We start from the raw sequence: 22,536 nt of genomic DNA, 5'->3' as shown, positions 1-22,536 counted from the left end.
TTCAAGTTTCTAAATCTTTAAATTAAATTTTTTTATTAAAATTTTTAAGAGAAGGACAAACATATTTTTTTTAGAAAAATATGTTTAAATAAAAAAATTAGAAAACTAAAATGTCCTTGTGAAGACTTTTTGAATTCAACGGTTAAAAGTAAATACTGTTGATATCAATTTCTGAAGTAAATAGTTTTTTTACTGCTGATTTCAATTTCAAACGTATATAAATAATTAGATAAACATAGAGAGGCATCAAGTTCTTGCTATTTCCCCACACTTGCGAAGTCCACGTGTAAAATATTCTCCACATATAAACCTTCACGCTTCTCAAAGAGAGGGGATTCTCCTGCTTTCCTTCCATCGCTTATTTCTTCTCGGTTTCAAGTCTGTGTTTTAAGCTTTTGAGTAACAGCAATGGCGGACAAGCCAAGCCGAGGATTGGTCTTATACGGGGACGGGTTGGCCCGTTTCATTGAGCCATCACATGCCCATCTGCACTCTCTCGCATCTAACGCCAACTGTGGTTTCTTGAGCCTCCCTAATGCTCCGCCTTCAGGTTCACTCTGTCTTTTCAATTCCTTGTCAATTTTCTTTTTCAATCTTCTACTCTAAATTTAGACAGTGGGTAATTGAGATATAACCTCTTTAATTTGCGCCCACATCGAAAGATTAATTCCTTTGCTTTTTTTTTTTATTAATTGCCGGGGAAGATACCACCTTTTATAATTGGTTCGGCTGTTTTTAGGGAAATATTATGTCATTTGTGCTTTAAGAAGCAAATTGAATTGTATGGAAGGGATTGATGTGACAATGGAATGCTTAGTTCATCGTTCGTTTATTTGATACATGGAGGTTACACAGATTGACTTGAAAGTAAGGACTGTGGTGATTGACAGAATAAGCTTATGGGTTCTTTTGTAGTTTTCAAATTAGGTAGTCTAATGTAGAAGTGTAAGTCTTTGCTCCATTAAATTGCTGATCCACCTCTATTCACCTTGTCTTTAATGTTTAGAACCTTATCATGCCTAGTTGTATTTATTTGTTTTATTTCAAGTGGTCATGATATTCAGATACCATCTTTTAACTTGCTCCCCTCTCCTTAATTAGTAATTAAGTTCATGCTTGTTTTTACATTTCTAATTGTTGTTAGTCATCCACCATTATTGGGATTTACTTGGATTTAGATTGCAGAAAGCGAGGATGATAGGATAGTAAGAGAGTTTGCGGTACTGATGGATGCATGCGAGGCATACTTCAACAAGGTGAGATACATATTGCTCTTAAGTAGTTCAACAGTGCAAGTTCATGATGAATTCTCTATTGCTCTTTGGTTTTGTCAGAATGGGCAACTTTCTACAGAAGCAAAGTCTCAGAAGTCATCCTTGATTCCAACCATGTCAGAAAGGTATTATCATCCATTTGCTTGGTTTTAGTCATTAGCTATGAGAATATTCCAACCAACACGCTTCATAATCTCACTTCAGGTTCATGGGAATGAGAGCTGCTCTATTGACTAACAGTTCTAGTTTGAAATCTTTTGGAGAAAAACTTGGCTTTGATGTGTTGCATTTGAATGGATTATTTGAAAATATCAATTTTCCCTCTGCACAGTCAGCTGATTATTTGGCTTCTGAATTGTTGGCCTTACTTGGATTTCAAGAAGGGAAGATATTAGATGTCGGCCAGTTTGATTTAGTAATTGTGCATATTGGATCTGGAGAGAATTTGAATTCTGAAAAAGACAAAGGTACAGCAGGTGACATGGAATTCATGAATGCTCTAATTGGTGCTATTATGCTCATGGCTCAACCTGGAACTGAAATTGCTTCCCGTCTTTACTTGTCCCTTGTTATGGGCTATGGGTATGTGTCAAGGGCTGATGATCCTGGTTTGTCAATATTGAGCCACAACTATGAGAATGATTCTCCTCTTTCAGCACTCTTCCCTCGACAGAGTTACACCATGAGAGGAGAAAGTCCAAGAAATGATGTTAGGTACGTAAAACTTTGTGGATTCTTGTTCTGCATTTTGACATTTTGTGGGTATTTAACTAATTTATGACAACAGGCACCATAGTCCCATGTTAGTTGCTCAATATCAGAATGCTGTAACCCGCAAAGATATGGTAGACACGTTTTCTTTTAAAGATTTCAAAGAGGTAAAAATTGAGACCATGAGATACTTTATAAAGCTCTAGTTATAATAGTTTCTTAGATTATGTTATGAAGTAATTTTGACTACATGTCTTCAAACCTGCTCTTTTCCAATATTATTTGCTTGAAGTGTCACCCCTAAGTGAATTGGTACAACATGACAAATAACCTTGGTTCCTATGCTTTTGATTTAGACCCTTTTTTTTTTTGGCATGCATAAGCTATTCAGAATATGAAACATAATGGTTTTGCTGATTTGATACTTGTTTCAGTTTCTTGTGATCATTATATTTAGTTTTTTTTTTTGGTTGCAGCGTTCTGGAAATCTCATCATACCAGCTGATAGGTTACTGCATGAGATAGCATTTAAGCTTTGGAAGGCACCCAAGTATGGGGCATAGGAGGAATTTATATGTCTCTATGACTTAAAATTCAACTTTTTAATATAATTATAGAAGATAAGCGAAGATTTAAGCGTATCATGAATTCAATACTTTTGAAATCCTTTTTCTTTAATGATGTTTTTCTTGATCTTACTTTCACTAAAGTTGACTATTGTCTTCATGTAAGTCCGACATGATCTTAAAGTTACTGTTGACAGCAGCCAGTTAACTTTAATGATTGTATTGTAGTTTTGATCTCAACTTTATTATATGATTACAATCTGCTTAATTAAATGGGTTTGCGGCTGGATAGTCGGAGTGCAAATACTGTTGTGATTGTTGTTCATTTGTGCTTCTTTGCTCAACATTTCTGGGAAAAGGATGTAATTTATGCTAATAACGAACTTCTATTCCGTTGTTACTGTCTGAAATTGTCTATGCTAAGCAGAGTGGATATATACTTGGGGGTTAAACTTTGTGACCACGTTACGAGGTTCTGAAACTCCAAGCGGCTGAATGGCTTTTAACTTGAGCCTATGATCCGCTAGCAACTCCCCGTTAGCTGGGGTCTGTGGCTTCTTGTGTGTACATGTCCAACATGAGCAGAAGGATGGCAGCCCCAGCGAACACTCTGCACAGGCTGGTTGTTGCTCACATGTTAAGTCATTGCCCTCATTTTGGTGTTCACTGTTGGTGAATTTGTTGATATTCTGCCTGAAATGCATTAACTAATCTTGAAAGTGGTTCCACTGAGCGTTTAATTTCAGAAAAATATCCAAATTAAGGCACCCATTCAAATAAACAGGCTTGCAAAACGAGAGCAACATTCAAACCTGGTCGGTTGCATCATGTTCTCGGGGTAGAAAGGAATTCCAATATTCAAATGAATTATCACTCTTATTCCAATGGGGTTTACATGAGAATGAAATCTCACTCAGGACAACCTTAATTCAAAGTTTCAATGAGATTCTAAGGCTGGGAAGCACTGCTGAATGAACCTCATCAAATCTAAATGACATCCCGCTTTAGCTCTAGAGCATGAGATTATTCTCCCGTTGCCCAACACATATATTGCACAACTGCTAAAACTTTCTTCTTATTGCTAATGAGAAGGCTGATAAAGTAGTCATGGCATCAGATTACATCTTAGCAACATCTAGTAAGCCAATGACATTGATGTAAGATCTAATCACACTCTAAACTTCATGAACTTACCACCAGAGAAAAAAATTTCTAGTATTAAATTAAATGTTCACTTTCCCTTTAAGAAGCAAATCTACAATTTAGGTCCTTGATGAAGGGGATAAACTTATCTTTTGGCATTTGCTGGTTCCACATGAAACCTACTGCCACTCTGTGTCAGGTATTATAAACATAGTTTTTGAAGAAACACCAAACTGTACCAACTGTGCTTCTTTCAACTAACAAAAATTCAACGTTAGTGGAAAAAAGCTCTAGCATTCCAATAAGGTTTTGATACAATAAGTGCCCAACAGAAACCACCCCATAAGGAGGAGAGAGAATGAGAATAATCCAACCAAGAATGGCCAGCCAATCAGTATTAAGCCCAGGCAGAGCACCACTGTGAAAGGGAGGAATGATCTTATTAATGACATGGTATCAACCCAGTGCCCCTTAAACAGTATTAAAGCTGCCACAGTTACCATGTTCCAATCCATTGATCCACCATAGCAGAGTCGGTTTAGGCAATTGGCAACAAATGAGTGAGAGTTGCATGTGAAGAGGTTGTAGCTTTTGTGCTCAAAGTGACGCACACTCGACCGCAAGGCATCATCCCATGTGACTGCAGTCCCAAACTCCGTGTGCTGGTAGCCATGCTTGCATGTGTGCCCAGCCAGGTTTGGGGGAAAGCAACACTAATTCCACAACAAAAAATAGTCAATGCACAAACTACTTGTTTTAAGCAGTTCAACTTTCTCTTTAATAAAACAAAAACTAGCTCACGTAAAAGCATAAGGGGAGAAACAGAAATGAATTATTGCTTCCCATGAAAGAGATATACTAGTTTGGAAAAATACAGTAGTATCACGATGGCAAAGTGTGCACTGAAAAATATAAAAAGTTCAATTCAGAGCATCTACACAAAACTGTACCTTTTCTCTATCAAGTTGAAGGTACCGAGCTGCAGCACCAAAAGCAAAATCCTCAACATTCACAAAATTTGACCCTGAAAAGTCCAAAATTGCTCCATCCTCCCTGCAAATGCCAACATGTCCAATGAAAGGTGCCAACCATGAGACAACTGGGAGTGGAGTCCAAACTATGCAGCAAGGAAACTTTGCCTTCTTTGGATCAATTTCATCTAGCGGCCACAGGTCATGCTGAATTCTAGATGTAGAACTCATATGCTCAACATCATAAGCAGATTTTAGGTCCATTATAGGAAGTCTTCCACGCGGCATATGGCTCTGTGCAAATCTAGGTGGTGAACCATCACCATTTCAAAAAACACCCCCAGACATAATGGACTTGTTCCCAATTTGATATGCAATTATACAGTCAGAAAGACAATAGTCTCAATCTACAATAAATACATAATACTGTAACTTTAGAAAAAAAAAATCAAAAGAAAAACTTTTATGCTATCAGTAGGTAAACATCATACAAGAAAAGGCAATAAATTGCGCTGAGATTGCAAAACCGCCAAATGTCAATATGGTGAACAATTATCAACATGCATAAATGAATAAAAAAAATTCAGATTGGCCAATAGAATTTTTGAAATTCAAAACTTTCATCTTCACTATCATACAAGGACTCCATTGTTGTAGGTTGCGGTTGCACTGCCATTCCTAATTGGGCAAATATCCAAGCCATTTACTTTCCATAATTGATGCTTGATGTACGGCAGTCTTATATTTGACAGTCCTCATATTTCAGTTCGTAGATAAACTCTCCAGAGTGAATGAATTATGCCAGTAATTAATTAATTCTCAAAATGAGTGCATCTTAGCAAGTGCATCAACCTTTGTATAAATTTAAAGTCCATCAAGGTCCAAAAGTCTTTAAATTAAATTTAGATTCATTACCTTAATATACAGGAACATTCATAAATCCTAAATTTTTTCAATTAACCTAATCAAATGCTATGTTATTGATTATTTCAACACTCACACTCAGTCCCAAGAAATAGAAATGTCACCATAACTAGATTAACATACTATGTTATTATCATCCTTATAGCCTCGACCAACATAAGTTTTGGCCCTTTGGTTGTACCTATTTCAACTCAAACCAGATAATCTCTCCTGTCTTTGGAAGCATCAGTCTAGACTTTACCAATATAAAGACTCATTATGGCAATGAAATTCCCCCATAGCCAAAGTTAAGCTCAGCTCAAGCATGTCACTGGCGAAATAGCCACATTATAAACGGAAAAAGCACCAAAAGTGTAAAATCTCCTTCATTCTCTAATGACTAAAACTACCATGAAAGACCCCATTCACTAACCAAAGCAATCAAAAACTTTCTATATCAGGGGCACAGAGGAATGCAAAATTTTCATCTCAAAGTGTTCTTTTGAACAGTAGAAGTTTTTCCTCATGTTCAAACCAGAAACAATTCCCACTTTCTTTGAAGAGATGTCTATTTAGCTTTAGTTATCTATTTATAAGACAACTCTGAGAAAATATCAAAAGCGCAAAAAAGGGGGCATATTTTACAGCCAGCATAGCAATCTGCAATGCTCCAAATAGATAATCGACCTCAAAACATGCATCCAATATCTTAGATCCTTTTCCTTCTGTCAACGAATCAAATTAAACACTAAAATGCTCCATTTTATAACTGAGAAATCAGCAAAAATGAATCTTTTCACAACCCATTCTCTCTACCTAACAGTCGTCCATTCAATCCACTCAAAAACGCTAATCAAATTTCTCTTCGCATGTATTCTAAATCATTTCTTCAGCCAAGCCAAGCAAAGACAGAAACTGCATCCCAACACATTAAAACAAAACAAGATCTCTAACTCCATGTAATGCATATTCAATCAAGAAAGAAAAAAACAGAACAGAAGAAAACCAAAAGAATAATGTAAAATTTTCGACCAATGATGAAAGTTTTACCACTAACCTTCAGCAAAAAAAGTAGGCTGTGGGATGGTGTGGTGTATTGCTTGGAAACAAAAAGTGGGTTGTGAAAAATGAAAACAAAGCAAAGATCTTTGCAGGTTGGTAAGGGAAAGGAAATGATAAGGAAGAAGAAAGGTTATTGCTTTGGCCTTTTGTTTTTGGTTTTGGATTTTGTTGGTGTTGGGTGGTGATGGAAGAAGAGGTGGTGTTGTTGTTCATTTCGAAGAAGCAAGAGTGATTTGATATATTCTGACAAAAAACCAATTTTGGGAATTAATCAGAATTAAAAAAAAAATCAATGAGTGATACATTTCTCTAGAGTTGGAATTAGAAAGAGAAGAGACGGTAGGAAAATGGCAAGGTGCATGAACCATCCGGATTTTCACTTCCAGGTGGGACCCTCACCACCATCCCTCACGTCTATTTAATTAATATTCAATTACTGCTTTGTTTATTTGCTTTTCTTCCTACACTCAGGCTACAAAGATTTTACGTTACCCCTTAGTTCTTATTGACCAAGATCTTCTGGTTTCCTTTCGTTCCCTGTTCCAGTTTTAGCTTTTGAGTTAAGGGTTTCTTGGTGTTCTACTTGTTAGGCTTTAGGGAAAGTTCTGGGTCTGTTTTAGGGGACTCTGGTTTAACAGTCGCCTCAACCGAGGAAGATTCAGATAGAGATATACTCATTTTTAATTTACCATGGTATCACTACAACATGGTAAAGAAAAATCTTTTACCTCTGCTGGGATTTTCCTCTTTGGATGTGGCATGCTTTTACAATGACATCTGGCTGGATTTTAAACGTTGAGCTGGATGTGGCTTGATGAGGGGCAGATTCACAGTTAGCCACAACCTAATTAATAATTATTGATGGGTTCTGTCCATAAAATCAAAACGCATCTTTTCCTTCCTTCTTTCCACTTTTGTCTGGAAATTTTATCTAGGGTGATTTCAATGTTCGGATATGGGAGGAGAATATGTCCGACAAAATATATAATTGTTTAATAGCAGAGATGGTTGGTGCCACTCCTCCACTTTATATTTCTTTTGAAATCGTTATGAGCCACCGTACCTAGAAAAAAAAGGGCAAGAGGGCTGCGAGGCTGCGTCTAACTTTATAATTTTCACATTTACTTTTCTTGAAAATGTTATCTTTTATTGTTAAATATCCTCATATTTTATTAATTATTTGTAATATTTCACGCCAAGAACGTGAGCTTTATCACATTTTGATGGATGACGTGATAGTGAGATTTTGTATAGAGGGACGATGCATGTAACGTGAGCATATAAGTCTTTTTTTTTGCACGGAGTTGCAAGAACTTTTTGGTTTGAATGATCAAGTGCACGCACCTTCCAAGAACTTTCAGGTTACAGCCTTTTTTTTTCCCCATTTGAAATTCATATCCCCCCCTGTCTGATCATGCAAGACAGGTACGTTGGCTTGAATCAGATCATTGCTGGGATACGGAAGCTTTTTGAGGAGATTGTAGCACTTGTTTCTTTTTCTGAGAGATCTTCCTAAGGAGGAACTAGTTAGGAAATAGAAGTGAACAAAGTTATGTTGTGGGGTGGATTTGCTGACATGAAAGTTAATACAATTTTAGAGGATCCCATGGCTTGTATAAGCTTGAAGCTTGAAGGGTTCTCAGGATACTTGCTTGGCAGTCTTGAGTTACAGCAATATTTTCATGATTCATCAGCTATTCACCCTCTCTCTCTCTCTCTGCAAGATTTGGAAACATACCTTGTGAAGATAAGGTTCTTTGGACGAGGACATGAGGGATACAAAAAGGGTGCCAGCTACAGAGCAGGTACTAATTAATTAATGGAGGATCTCTTTGTTTAATGATTCAAAAGGAAAACAGGTGAGAAAAATCTTTGACTGAAAGCAATACGGGAGTGTCACCGACTTTGACCTCATATATCAACAGAATGGGTACATATATATATATCTAAGATTTCATTGATTCTGCGATCTCAATCATTCATTGTATATTGCTGATTTGAGTATGTGAGCTGCATTTTCTTCGGGGTTGATGCCCGCGGAGAAGGAAAGCTTGGGTCAGGATCATTACTTTCATTTTTCAATGGATCCTGTTCTATTATGTTGACTAAGTCCTGATAGCAGGAACCAAGATAGCCACATCACGTTATTTTCTTTCTACATTTCAAGGCAAGGTTGGGTTGCTGCGGTTGAAGTGTCAAGGTTGGTAAAGAAATGAGGAACAGAGAGCCTCGCAAATGAGGGATGGGTGAGGTAGTGAAAGGACAGGTTGAGAACTTGATAGGCCTTAAATCCAAATCACTTCATCCTTTTACCGTTGTACGTTCACGTGCATGGCTAAAACATCTTAAAGAGAACAGAGAAGTTCATGCTCCTAACCTTCTAACGTTACATGGAAAAAGGAAAAACAAAAATATAGCTCAAAGTTGATTAACATGCAATCAACTCGTGACCAATACAATAATCCTGGCCTCAAACTGTCCTCAAACTGTTAGCAACATTGAATTCTAGTCTTCCTTTTCTAACATAATTGTTTCGAAATTTCCCAGTACTAACATTACAAGCTACTAACTTTCAAAAAAAAAAAACATTACAAGCTACTGTTTCTATAGCTAAAGTATAGCAATAAATAAACCTATACACAATGGACTGCAAGGAGACAGGATATGCCCCTGAATATATATACAAATAAATGAACTGTACAAAGTATTAACAGCGGCTCAAGGACTGGACTAGGGAAGACCAGGTTCACCACAGAATGCATCTGGCTCAAATGATCTTGCAGAATCGTCATCATAAACTCCTGGTATAGCTCTAGCCCCAGCTTCTTTAGACATCATGTAGGAACCCTCTGGCCTCCATCAACATTTATGAGGGGAAGAATGCATACGAGCAAGGATACTGCAAGGGTTACTAGAGTGTACTTTAATCTGCTCAGCGCAGGCTTGACCTTCATGTGGGAGAAACACATACCACAGCTCTTAAGCGAAGAGTTCAAATAAGAAAGTTTCTTCTTATAGTGTAAGTGCAAAGATCATCGGATTATCGCTCAAAGTTTAGAAAATTTTCCCGTGAATAAATTCCCTGAACTTCTAGTCTCAGAAAACTACATGTCATTAGATGTTTGCAAAGTGCTGATTACCATACTGACAGAGGTGGATGAGCGATACCGACCCTTATTCTTTTTGTTCTCTTTGAAAGAAAAAAACAAGAGGTTAGGTTCTTACCAGCCTCATAAGTTAATAAAATGTCATTTCATCAATAGAAGTCACAGGAAAACTATTGAGCAATGTTTGTGTTGATTTATGGAAGGTCAAAAAAGGCCTACAGCAGCAAAGGCCAATCACAAAAAAGGGCAAGAAGAATTCTGGTCTGAGTAAAACTCCAATTAAAGAATACTCACTGAAAATGAACCAATAAGCCTGTCACGTGCCAAAACTTCAGCAGTCTTGACCCATATCTGTGAGGAAAACTGTATCAGTCTCTACTTTCTACCACGAGATATTCATGTTACGAAAAATTTGTTCACTATAACTAAATGTCTGTAACCTACATGGCAAGGAGCTCAAATTAAACCTTATGAACAGGTGTTTGAAATAAAAAAACAAAAAACCTTCTGCAAGATTGGTTTGATAGCCATCCCTTCATCACTTGTGAGGATTGAGAAATCATGCTTCAAAAAATCCAGATTACAGGAAGCTATTTCCATGTAATAAACAAACTTTTGGCAACACATAGTGAATAATCAGGACACATTATAGACACAACTGATCAAAATCATAGTGAAATAGAAGTAACTGTTTAGTTTACTGCTAATGAAGTAGGCAGGGAATGAAAGAAGTTGCTTGTGTAGACCCTGGCTTATAAGCCTCCCACAGTTATAGGGTATACATTTTAGAAGGACCAATTTTGAACCTAGCCTGTGTCAAATACTGTAATCCATCCTATTGCAATAAACTTGCCAACAGTCTCTGTGACGGGTCAATTGGTTGAAGGTGGAATCATTTCACAAAGGAAAAATTATCACTTAACAAACTCAGGCAGTGTGCAGTATCGTAGAAATTACTTGAAATTTGAAAGTCAAGGAAAGTCAAGTTACTTAAAAGAAGAATATTACATGAAAGGAACTATTGAAACATTGCATACTTAGAAAACAGAAGATTAACATAAAATGAAGAGGCAATTGATTCCAACTAAAACAAAACTTAGGAATAAAACTAGACATGAATAATACCTGTCCATCGTACCATCCCGTTTCTTCATCTGCAAGCCATGAACGAGAGAAATCCCATAAGCAATCCATCAAAGGAGAAATTTTATTTAACCAAGAAAGAATACACATTTCGCATGACACTATAACATAAAACACAGAGGAGTTTACATTCAACAGTGGCACTGAGTAAACGATTCCCAACATAAGCCCAACCCAATACATCCTCAAAACAGCAACAGTAACACAAGAATCCCACTCGAGACAGCTGCAAGAACCAGCCTCATCGGGTCGGATTTGGGCCCACAGAACCGAACCACGCTACAGGTAGACCAACAAAGAGCGCGAAAGAAGCACCGTAACGAGCAAGCGAGAGCAGTATTCGACAAGGTCGCCAGAGGCCCAAGAGAAAGGTAAAGAGGTGGAGAGAGATTGGTATTCGTTTATGGGTTGTTGTTCGTGTGGAACAGGGCACTCTGTTTCGGGCAGGGAGGAGTGTGCTGTTGCTGCCATTTCCACTTTTGTTGGCTGAGCCGGAATTTTGGTTATCGGATAAGCCTTGTTGATGGGATGAAGAGGGAGAAACCTGGGTCTTGAGAATGGTATAAGCGGGGAGGGGAAGGATGGGGCGGAGGCTTGTGGTGGTTTTGGCGAGAGTTGGAGGAGCAGTGGGGTGGCCATGGTTCTATTGCTGTTCAATTGATAACTGAGATTATTTTTCCTTTTTAGTATTTAATGGATTTTAGTTTACCTTTTTTTAAAAAAAAGAATTCTTTTTAAAATTTAATTATTAAGGAAAAAAATTTATCAAAAGACGAATATAGTGCCATGGATGTTGTTAAACTCAGAGTTGCTGGCAATGGGGCACATGACCAGCCAGCAACCCACAGTCGGTCGAGCAGAAACTCTTTCTTGCTTATACATTTCAAGCGGATGAGGGTTGAAATCCTGATGCCAAATTAAAAACGGAAGAGGTAATTTCCATACAATATAATACAATACAAATACTTTTTATAGTTAGAAAGGAAAAAATTAGAATGAAGGAGCACATTATTTGCAAATAATTCCTTTTTCTTTTTTTTTTTTTTTGTTTTGTTTTGTTTCCACAATGAGCTGTGAGATCACATGTTTACAATTCCAGGGATTGGGATTCTCTTACCCAAAACAAAGACCTCCACAGGTAAAGAACGTACAGAACTATTTATTTTTGTTTTTCTTTCTTTCTTCCTTTGTTTTTTTTTTTTTTGGGTTTTGTTTTCTCCTTTTGTTTTTCCTTTTGGGAACTTTCTTACACTTGACAGAAGCTACCTATTCATGATACTAAACACAAATTTTGAAGTGGTACCCTCCACTGCCCTTATGCAGCTGCTTACTTAAGAGGAATCCACTCCATTCAGGATGGAGTAAGTGCTGATCCCCCACTTCGAATGAGCCAACACTTTCCGCCTCCTTTCTCTAACTTTCTTTGCACATAAAAGGAAAAACTTCCGGCTGCCTGGCTCTTTGAGCCAGGAAACAGCTAATAAAGTACTTATTACATTGACACTGCACTGATTCATCCTATGAGTTGATTTGTAGAGTTTGGCCTTTCAATATACAGACGTTGAAGACGCCGCAGTCGGGACATGAGCTGTGCAAATGATGGTCTAAGATGCGGCTCCCTGCAAAAGAAAACAGACCAAGTAGGATTAATGCAATTTTTTCAACATTGCAGACCGTCAAAAATAACAATAGCTCCTTTTGACTCGCAGATTCACAAGCAAAGACTAACCATAGAAGCTGACTAAAATGGTTTATTGGAAACTACAAGAATCCCACGTATCCTCCCAATTTCAATCTAACATTACAGCATTTTGACTAGATTCTGATCACCAATTATTTTGCTTAATGTAAAGAAAAGATTACCAGGATTTCTTTTTATATGAGTGCCCAAGAAATGAGAGACCAATTAAACATTCCAAAGAGAATTGAGTTGGTGCAATGACCACCACAAAGGATTATATAATCATTCTCCTGATATAGATAACATAAATAACTTCAAGAACTCACGTCTGCCAACATTCACATATAATCTGTGCAACCATTGGATCAACGTCTTCAGGAATTTCTAGACGCCTATTCTGGAATCCAACAGCTCCAACAACTTGCATTGGATTCAAACCTTTCCAGGGTACACATAAAGTAACCAACTCCCATAATATCACACCAAAACTGTACACATCACATCTGCAAGCAAGCCAGATTATTTGTATAAGAAACAAAATAGAAACGTTGGACAGTAACACATGCATGCAAAAAAGCTATTAAAGTCACCTACTTCTCATTCGCCGGTTCATTCCTTAAAACTTCCGGTGCCATCCATTCAGGCTGCAGTTGAACGGCAAATTTTTACTTTATAAAATAAAGACGACAGGTTTCGATAAATAGGAAAGTAAGACAAAACACAAAGTGGACAATGAGGGCTATCTTTTAGAATATACTACCGTTCCAGCAGTAGACTTTGAAGACAAGAAAGTATGATGCTTCATGCGTGACAACCCAAAATCACAAACCTGCATAAAGAAGCAAATATGTTGGAAAAAATTCAATGGATATCTGTCAGCAGAAAATAAAAGTAATTTGCAAAATTGCTTATATAAACTATGAGCAAAATCAAGGAAGAACTTTTGACCAGAATTTAGTTTTGAGAGAAGCACCTTTACAACCCAGTTCTTATCAACAAGGAGATTTGGTGATTTCAAATCTCGATGCACTACCGTAGGATGGCTTGTGTGCAAATAATTCATTCCTTTAGCCTGCAAACAATAAGAAAGCTTAACTTAAGTAACAAAAAAACCTACAACAAGAAGGCAGGGAAGAAGGGTGAAAGGAAAAGGAAGGCAGGGAGAGATTCGTGCAAGATATGAAGCAAAAGAAAATAAAATAATTTATTCATTTGTAACTCCTACCACATCAAGAGCCATTCGCATTCGCCTCTTTTCATCAAGTTGAGGATTGGGTCGATGCAGTAGCTTATACAAACTTCCCCTGCATAACAATGAGGGAGGATCAAGAAAAATGTAGTACAAAATGACCAACCTTGTCCTTTTAAATTAATCAAATTCTTGGCAGAAACCAGAACAATAATAGAGAGGTCTAGTATTTATTAAATAAAAAAGAAAACACATCTAGAGACTGATTCATTGTTTTCATACGCAGCGAAGCACAAAACACAAGCACTTAGTAGCATAAATGCATCAACAAGGGCACAAGGAAGTGGAGTCCAATACCTAATATCTACAAACATAATGTCAGGACAAACACAAAACAGGCACACAACATTCCCTGAGGACACAGCTCAAATGCTAACATTTTTTTTTTGCTCAAATCAAGTGCTAATATTATTTGCTGGATTCATCCTTTAAACCAGAAGGAAACCAATATCAAGTTTAAAATCCCAAATAAATAGCCCTTTAAAATCAAAAAGAATGTGCAAACAAATGTTAACTTACTAACTATGAAAACATGGCGGACAAAAGAGAACTATTAGGATTACAAAAAGAAACTTAACCTAGGGAGAAACTCTGTCAGTATAGAGAAATGTGGGGAGCGAGTAACAGCTCCCATGAAAAGAACAACATTTGGATGCCTCAACCTTAACATGATTTCAACCTGCACAAAGTCAATAAAAAGAGATGATCTTAATATAAATCAGTGTATTCTACAGGCAAGTTGAGCTCACAAAAATGAGAAGAAATAAACAAGAGTCAAGCTATAGGAAATTATTTCTGGGGCTTACTTCACATTTAAATTGAATCAATGCATCACCAGAGAAGTCTTGATCTAAAAACTTCTTCACAGCAACCTCCTGAAGTGCCAACGAAGACAATTAGACAAACACTCGAAATAAAAATACCATTAGAAGTCAATTACAGAGACTCACTGCACAAGCCATATATTGTTATCAATCAATAAAAGAATGATTTAATAGAGACTAATGTTGGTGCTCTTAGTAGACTTAATACAGCAGTTACAGATTTTTCAGATTTTGGTAAGTTTGCACCACATATTACCACAATTACTCAATCACAGTGACTACTGTCTTTTCCTATTAGCAAACTTGGCATAAAGCAAGTAAATGTCAGTGCTTAGTGAAAGATTAATAACTTTTGAAGTTTTGGCACGTAAAACTGTAATTGTTGTCATCATATCATCAAGTAGTATACTGCTCCTAAAAGTTCATGAAATAAAATGAAGTGGTAGCAAATGTAACTCACAGTGCCATTCCAATCTGCTCGGTAGACCTCACCATATGATCCTGCAAGACAATAATTCATCTTTTACCTCAAGTGTTCACTGGTAGGGAACAGCCAAATCATATTCAAGCAAGAATCATATTCTATGACTCTGCAGATCAAATTATATATGAATATAAAAAGGATTCAATCAACTAAGCTAGCTCCTGTTCGTAAATCCATTGCACCAGAAAGCAGGTTTAACCTATTTCACAAACATCATATGCGGCTATCATGTCTTGCAGGCTTGCAAAATCCCATTCAGATAGAACGTGAACCATACTTGATTGACCTGTAGAACTGTGTTGTGACAAATACCAGTATGGGCAGGAGATAATCCTAGGCATAGATTAAGCTGATATTGGGATGCACAGTCAAATAACTTTTATATCTTCTGCTGATCAGATTCAGCTTTCATACCATAAGTCCAGCCAACAAAAATAGAAACACCAGGACATCCTGGCTAGCATTTATGATACAAGCTGTATCACATTAATAATTGAAATACGGACATCCAAAACTTAAAAGGCTAATTGAAAGCAAAGCAACAGACATGTATAAAAATTAACAAGATTGATTGTGTTATTATGAGACCTACCAATACCAATGCGTTCACCAATCTGAAGATCCTCCCAAGGAATTTCCCATTCTGAAACCTCTCCCAGCATAGGATATATCTTTTCACTGTGACCATTGCTAGCCAGAAGCAACTCACAGTTCATTGTTTCGATCAATTCCAATGCAGATTCTTTACTAAAATCAGTATCAGAAGTCCTTTGTATTAGTTTATCATCCGTGGCCAAGAAATTTTCTGGCTGTCTTTGGCAAAACTCATCAGCAGAGCAGAAGGAAGATTCACGAACTTGTATCCAATCATTAGTTGTATTACTGACAAGATGAAATCCCTCACTTGTAACATCAGAGGGTGATGCAACATTAGTTTTTATGACATTTGTTTCCAACTCCGTTTGCTGTTTAGCCATGTGCTTTTGTCTAGTGTTGGAATTAGTATTTTCTGAAGTCTCCATTCCGAAGGAAACAAGACACTGCTCATTTCTTGACAACTTATTACAAGGGCCACGAGCAGGATCATCTGCGTTTGTCCCTTTCACTAGATTGACTTGTTCAATCATACTTTTTTCACCAAGATCATGTGAATTAATATCCATGAACAAATCTGGAGGAGGTGATGCACCACTCTCCAACAAAACAGCATGTAATTTCTGAGCAAATTCTGGGTCCTTTGCTGCACTAATGACATATCTAGAAACATTTTTAACCTTTCTTTTTTGCGCCGATGATGGTTTTTCATGAAGACAAGAAAAGCTTTCACTGGATTTAGGTGCCGACGGAAGAAGTTTCCCAAACTCCTGTTCAGATCTCTCAGAGACAGCTCTTCCAGTAAGGTTCATCTCATCTTCATTTGTCTGACCACTGACAAATTCCACTGACCTCGTCGCACCAACTTTAGGCCCCATATTCGGAGCAGCTGAAACTGCCAGATTTCCAATGTCTTTGTCAAGCACCAAAGATGAACCTTGAGAGGCTTCACTAAGATCAGCGAAGCCTCTTACATCCAGCGCAGAATTTAGGATATGACAGCTTGGTACTTCAGCAGGAATTAGCGTGCCAGGAGCACCCATTAGATCAATAATATATTCACTGCATTATTTCAGATAATTAATTACACATCAAACTTGTGAGAGTATAAAATTAAACTTTTCTTTTTGACTAGTAAGCAAAACTGCATAGCAAAAGATGAGGACTGAAAAACAGCAAACTCAAACCTCATGTGCTCAATTTAGCTTAAACAGAATCAAATTCCATCAAGCACAGATCTGGGGCCAACAAAAAATCTTAAACTGGCATAACACCATGTTGTGGGAATACTTCAAGAAAAAAGACTCTAATATGCACAAAAAATTGTAGAAATGCATTGCATAGGTACCAAAATAAAGAAAATTTAACTAAAATAAAATTACGCAAAATCAAACATAGAGGATTTGTAGATCTGAGCTGGAGGAAACTACCTTCCATTGTCGATTCTAACCAAGTTCACAGCTCCATCATCAGTACCAGTGTAATAGCTCCCTTTGACCAGCATGCATGGAAGATTAATTCTATCAGCTAGAACCTATAACCAGAAGCACGAAGAAGTTTTCTCAATAAAAGGTCCAGATATATTTATTATTATGGCAAAGTAAAATATAAACAGAGGTGGCAGGACAATATGACTAGCAGAAAAGCACGTGAAACAATAGTCATTAAATAAAAATTAAGAATAGGAGAGAATATAGATATGAGAGTTAACTTATGGAAATAAGATGAGTCAAGAGTTGTTACAACCTTAAAAAGCAGGGCTCTGTGACGAGAAAGTCCAACGTCAAGCCGTCCTACTGGAAGAATGATAGTGTTAAGAGAATTCCTTAACTCATAACTTCTCAACGTCCACATTCTCAACATCTCTTCAGCATCACCAACTGGACCACCCATTCTATTAACAACTATTTCAGCAATTTTTTGAATCAAGCTACTCAAAACTGGGCCATGGCCAAAAGCTCGGGACTGCACGTATATGCTATACACTCTTTTCTCAAGCTCTTGCAGTTCAGGATCAAGCAACCGGTTAACCAAAATTACTTCATAATCAACATTATCTAACACCGAGACTGCTTGAAGATCAACCAAAGATGGCATCTTCCCTTGGGCACCCAGAGTTGAGGTAATGCCATACACATCATAAAATCCATCCACAATTTTTTCATCATAATTTACAACATTATAGTTCTGCAAATAACATAACATAGAAATTAACTTTCTTATTCTCAAAAGAAAAAACAAAAGTATATCAACTAATGGGTTCCAGCCCTTGTCTCACAGAAGACATGAACAGAAACCCTTCAGCCTGTACAGCATTAAAGAACCAAAGGAAGAAAATGGAATAATTTCAATTAATCTAGTATAAAAAATCAACAAAGAAACTAACATTCAATTCGTAATAATATCCATAACAGCATTCATTACACACTATCCTACCATCATAAACGAACCAAGAACAAGTAAAATCATAATAACCAGAAAGGCAGCACTATAGTTCCCTAACAATTAGATAAGAAATATAAAAATTCCCACAGAAACGTGCATGTAAGATTTATAGCAAAAAATCATAAGGAAAAAGGCTGACCAATTAGCTTATGGTTAAAAAGGGCTTTGACAGTTATATAGTAGCGATAAAATACCATTATAAAAAAAAAAAAAAGAAAAGCAAGAGAAAGCAAACTGCCTATATAACAAAGGACACATTCATATAATAGAAACACAATCCACAACGGGCAAGCCAAACTTCACCTAGTCAAACAATGAGAAATTATCATAGAAAATTAATAAAACCAATAAGGATATACCAATTGCTACATTTAGCAACACTTCAATTAATAAAGGTACCAAGATTAATCGAGCTTGACATGCAAATCAAAAGCATATGTAAACAAAAACAATACAAAAAAGACTTAACAAGTCAATCTTTATCCCAATCAATCCATGACTAATGTGAATGACATGGAAGCTAAGAGTCTCCAAAATTACTACCGGAAAGAGGAAGTCCGGGAATGAGATCCACAGTTGAAAACTCCTCATCTTAGAAGATAAATGAAAATAAAATAAATAAACTAGTAATATATAATGAGGAAACATGAAATGCAATCAAAGGTTATCAATGAAAGAATACTTATTTACAAAAATTCACAAAATTATTGAGACTAAAGTTCAAATAAAGGTATATGAAACCCCATAACCAAATTAAGGGGAAAAAATAAAACCAATTTTCTATTAAAACCGAATCAAACAGGAAATGCATTATGGGAAACCTAGAAATTAGAAACTGATTATCTAAAAGAAATTTTCAAAAAATTGAAATACAAAAAAATATATTACCCAATAACGATGCGAGAGGAACTCAACCAAAACGTTAGTGTCGGTGCCGGCGAGGCTAATCCTTTTAGCGGCGTCGATCTGAGCCGTCTCGGGATCCGAGGCACTGATCGCCAAAGCCAACTGCATCTGAAACTCTTCTTCCAATAAATTAAAATCCACATCATCTCCAGCCGTCCGATCTCCCCTTACCGATTCAACGGCCCCGATTCTCCCATTGTCCCCGAGCTAACCGAAGACGATGACGACGACGACGTCGTTCCCAGTCCCGTCCCGTTCGTCGAGCTAGGACTGGGGCTGGGACTCGGCTGATCACGGGCCGCGCCTCCCCAATCGTTGGTGCTCATTTAAACCACCGCCGATGTGGAGTTTTCTTAACAGATGCTTCATTTTCGACATCGATCATCAACGGCGACTTTTGTTTTTCTTCCTTGTCTTTCTCTTTCTCTCTCTTTTTTTGATTCTCTTTTTTCTTTGTAAGAAATATACTAGTTTTTCTCCCCTTTTTTTTTTTTTTAATTTTTCTCCTTGTTTTCGCTGTTTCTAATTCCTATTCTATTCTATCTACAGTCTTAACCTACGCCCACTACTTGCAAAGCAGATTCGCTTAACCTGCGCACCGTTGTCCGTCAAGCCACTACCACTTGAAAGACTTAAAATTAACCGCTCACCCGTTCCCTCCAACACACACTCGCATAATTACTAGCCTAAAAAACTACTTCTACTGTTGCTACTGGTACCCCATCTTCTCTATTTGTGTATAGTCTTTCTATTATACCGTTTTTGTACTTCAAACATCCCACATTTCAAGGACCCCGTCTTTGAAGCTAACCTGTGTTCACACACAGATGTTTTCCATGGACGTCTTTTGATCATGACCGTTGATCGATTCTTAATGTTCTTGATTTGTTGATGTGGGCTATTTTGCGGTGCTTGTTAGGTCTAGATTGCACCATTTGAAAGTCAGTTAAAAGTAAGTTATGGGGTGATTTCAAGTGAGTTTGACCGTCCGATTGATTTCTGATCAAATTAATCATGTGATCGGTTTTTTGAGTGGATAACAACAAAGATCATCAAAGTTAAAATTGAATCAGATTTAGAGAGCTGTGTTGATGTTAATGATTGCATATTTAATCTTTTTAACACTTGTTGTTGATTTTGATAATGTGATACAATTTATATAAAAAAAATTAAAAAAAAAGATTCTATATTATTTCACTCTATTTAATTATAAATTAAATAAAAAACACTTAACAACAAAATCAAATAATTTTAATTTAAAAACTTATCCATTAAGTTTGTAGTAAATATTAAGTGCATTCATAAAATGCTTTAAGTTATTATCTTGTTGTCATACTTACTTAGTCTTTTAAGTGACATTAACTATACATGTGGTGTTGATGTTTTGAGGATTAGTATTGTCATGAATACAACTATAATGCACAAACTCCTTGTTAAATTGGATGCATGAAAATACACTTTGATGCATGAAAATAGATTATCTTATTGGTTTACGATGAAATTAATCATTTGATTGGTTTTGTGATTAGACAACAACAAAGATTTAATTAACTATTATCAAATTAGAATTAAAAGGTCATGTCGATGTCAATAATTGCATGTTTAATTTTTTTAACAGTTATTATTGATTTCGATCATGTGTTACAATTCATAAAAATATAAATAAAAAAATTATAAATATCTAATATTATTTAACTTTATTCAATTATAAATTAAATAAAAAAATAATTACGAACAAAACAAATGATTTTAACCAAAAAAACTTACCTATTAAATATGTTCATGAAATGCTTTGAGTTATTGTCTCATTTTTCTATTGACTTAGCCAAAGTGCATGCACTGCTCAGGTGGTGTTGATGTTTGGGGAATAAGCATATGGCAAGTAGATGTATAGAACAAATTAAAGAACAAGAAGCACGTTGAGAAAGCTGAGGCGAGTGCACATTGTGATGAATGCAGCCACAATGCACGGAATCCTTGCTGAACCGCGTACATATGAAAATAGACAATGCATGTATGCATACACATGGTAACGAGCGGCTTGTGACTAGTCTTTTGAATTGACCTTCACCTTTCATATCCTTTTTAATTAATAAATAAATGACTTGGTTTATATACGCCAGCTAAGATGTCAGCTAATTGCATTAATTATCGTTTTCTAATGAGAAGTTAAGAAGATAAAGAAAATGATTAAGACAAAAGCATAAATTTATAAATTATCAAAGATTAACGGTGTAGGAGTAAATGTCAGCATTCTTGTTACTCTTTTTTTTTTGGGGGGGAAGCTTAATATCTACCAAAAGTAAATGGAATGTGCATATGTTACCTCATGGAACAGTCCGTTCGTGCATCGCATCAACTACTTGCATACTTCTTTATTTTATTATTATTTTTTTCTTTTATCAAAACGGTTGAGGAACTGTTAAATAAATTATTTTTGTGATAAAGACCCTTTGACCTATGAACTGCTGATAGCTTACCCTAAACAATTCAATTTAATATTCATATATAAATTATTCTATACGTTAAAAAAAGAAAAAGAGGCCATGTTGGAATTGTGGGTTTGAGATATAAGAAGCAAAAATAGAGGCCTTTGTAGATATTGACTTGAGGAGGAAGTTGGGTAACAGTGGCATGTCCCTCAACTGGTTGGTCCCATGTTTGTATTATCTCACGTTTAGGGCAGAGCCAATCAAAGTCATTGTCTTAATTTTTGTTTCTTAAAATATGAATAGTGCCGGTTGATTAAGAATGGAACAGAAAGAAAAGAATATTCCAATGAAAGTGGAGATTCCGTCTTTCAGTTTCCCTGCCCAGGTTAGAGTCTGAATACGAGGTATTATTATTGTTTTTTAAATTAGGAATTGAGTTATTTACTGTATTTAATTAATCCACTGATTTTAGGGAACTGAATTTTTCTTCATCGTGCATGTAATAAAAGTAAAACATGCTGCTTGAATTAATATGTTCGAATTCCTCGAATTATTGCACAAGTTCTGCCTGTTTACACGATGCAATGCATTACAACTAATGCCTAACTTTACGAGTTATCAACAGCTTGGTTTTAAATATTGTTGTAATCTCCTGACTTAAAGATGTGATTTGGTTGTCCAAATTTTGAAGGAACCGAAAATTATTAGTACAATATTTTAACAAATTTTAAATAAAATTTCATTGTTAAGCAAAAAATTATAATTTTATTTTAAATTAAATAAATTTTTATATCGATAAGTGTTGATGTGATATTAAGGTAAAGGATTAAAATCTTATACGACAATATCATTATAATATATGAATATATCATATCATTATTCACAACATATGTATAAAATGATAAATATTATTTTTATTAATATAATTTTAAAAATATTTTTTTAATATAAAATAAAAATATAAAAATTTATTTAAATATTTGAAAATAATTTACAGATTATTTTGATAAGTAACATGCTAGAAACAAATAAAAAAAGTTT

General features: G+C 36.0%; 4 protein-coding genes across 9 annotated transcripts; 1 reads left to right on the top strand and 3 right to left on the bottom strand.

The window, feature by feature from the left end:
* Nucleotides 1-256: 256 nt before the first annotated feature.
* On the top strand, nt 257-2,882 carry LOC110410560 (rhomboid family protein). Of its 3 annotated transcripts, none has more exons than XM_021420316.2 (6): nt 260-550; nt 1,186-1,256; nt 1,335-1,399; nt 1,479-1,988; nt 2,062-2,152; nt 2,462-2,878. In XM_021420316.2, the coding sequence occupies exons 1-6, from the start codon at nt 409-411 to the stop codon at nt 2,546-2,548; spliced, it is 966 nt and encodes a 321-aa protein (XP_021275991.1). In that variant the 5' UTR covers nt 260-408; the 3' UTR covers nt 2,549-2,878. The 3 variants fall into 3 exon arrangements, with proteins under 3 accessions (XP_021275993.1, XP_021275991.1, XP_021275992.1); XM_021420317.2 differs by having other exon boundaries at nt 270-550; nt 1,179-1,256; nt 2,462-2,880; XM_021420318.2 differs by lacking the exon at nt 2,062-2,152 and having other exon boundaries at nt 257-550; nt 2,462-2,882.
* Nucleotides 2,883-3,752: 870 nt separating this feature from the next.
* Nucleotides 3,753-6,915, bottom strand: RTE1 (protein REVERSION-TO-ETHYLENE SENSITIVITY-like protein (DUF778)). 4 transcript variants are annotated; one of them, XM_021420322.2, is made up of 4 exons: nt 6,626-6,915; nt 4,645-5,072; nt 4,195-4,407; nt 3,753-4,112 (listed from the first exon to the last, which is right to left on the bottom strand). In XM_021420322.2, the coding sequence occupies exons 2-4, from the start codon at nt 4,951-4,953 to the stop codon at nt 4,092-4,094; spliced, it is 543 nt and encodes a 180-aa protein (XP_021275997.1). In that variant the 5' UTR covers nt 4,954-5,072; nt 6,626-6,915; the 3' UTR covers nt 3,753-4,091. The 4 variants fall into 4 exon arrangements, with proteins under 4 accessions (XP_021275997.1, XP_089638767.1, XP_021275996.1 ...); XM_089782641.1 differs by having other exon boundaries at nt 3,753-4,407; nt 4,645-4,969; XM_021420321.2 differs by having other exon boundaries at nt 3,753-4,407; nt 4,645-5,019; nt 6,626-6,914.
* A 2,172-nt stretch (nt 6,916-9,087) lies between these two features.
* LOC110410189 (YCF36, putative (DUF1230)) lies at nt 9,088-11,752 on the bottom strand. The gene is given in 9 exon segments (XM_021419780.2): nt 9,088-9,482; nt 9,485-9,578; nt 10,032-10,088; nt 10,863-10,891; nt 11,010-11,057; nt 11,060-11,086; nt 11,089-11,145; nt 11,148-11,198; nt 11,201-11,752. Coding segments are annotated over 9 exon segments (804 nt in total). The 5' UTR covers nt 11,520-11,752; the 3' UTR covers nt 9,088-9,360.
* Nucleotides 11,753-11,906: 154 nt separating this feature from the next.
* Nucleotides 11,907-19,302, bottom strand: LOC110410187 (Protein kinase superfamily protein). Its single transcript, XM_021419779.2, has 13 exons — nt 19,046-19,302; nt 17,459-17,899; nt 17,143-17,246; nt 15,711-16,774; nt 15,095-15,135; nt 14,617-14,685; nt 14,389-14,489; nt 13,787-13,865; nt 13,535-13,633; nt 13,322-13,390; nt 13,156-13,205; nt 12,888-13,064; nt 11,907-12,499 (listed from the first exon to the last, which is right to left on the bottom strand). Exons 1-13 carry the CDS (start codon nt 19,169-19,171, stop codon nt 12,394-12,396), a joined length of 2,526 nt encoding a protein of 841 aa, XP_021275454.2. The 5' UTR covers nt 19,172-19,302; the 3' UTR covers nt 11,907-12,393.
* Between the last annotated feature and the right edge of the window lie 3,234 nt (nt 19,303-22,536).

This window comes from Theobroma umbraticum, unplaced genomic scaffold, assembly GCF_002168275.2.
Source record: "Theobroma umbraticum cultivar Fairchild unplaced genomic scaffold, ASM216827v3 scaffold_56.0, whole genome shotgun sequence".
Taxonomy (NCBI): domain Eukaryota; kingdom Viridiplantae; phylum Streptophyta; class Magnoliopsida; order Malvales; family Malvaceae; genus Theobroma; species Theobroma umbraticum.
This window is presented reverse-complemented; position numbering and strand designations above follow the sequence as displayed.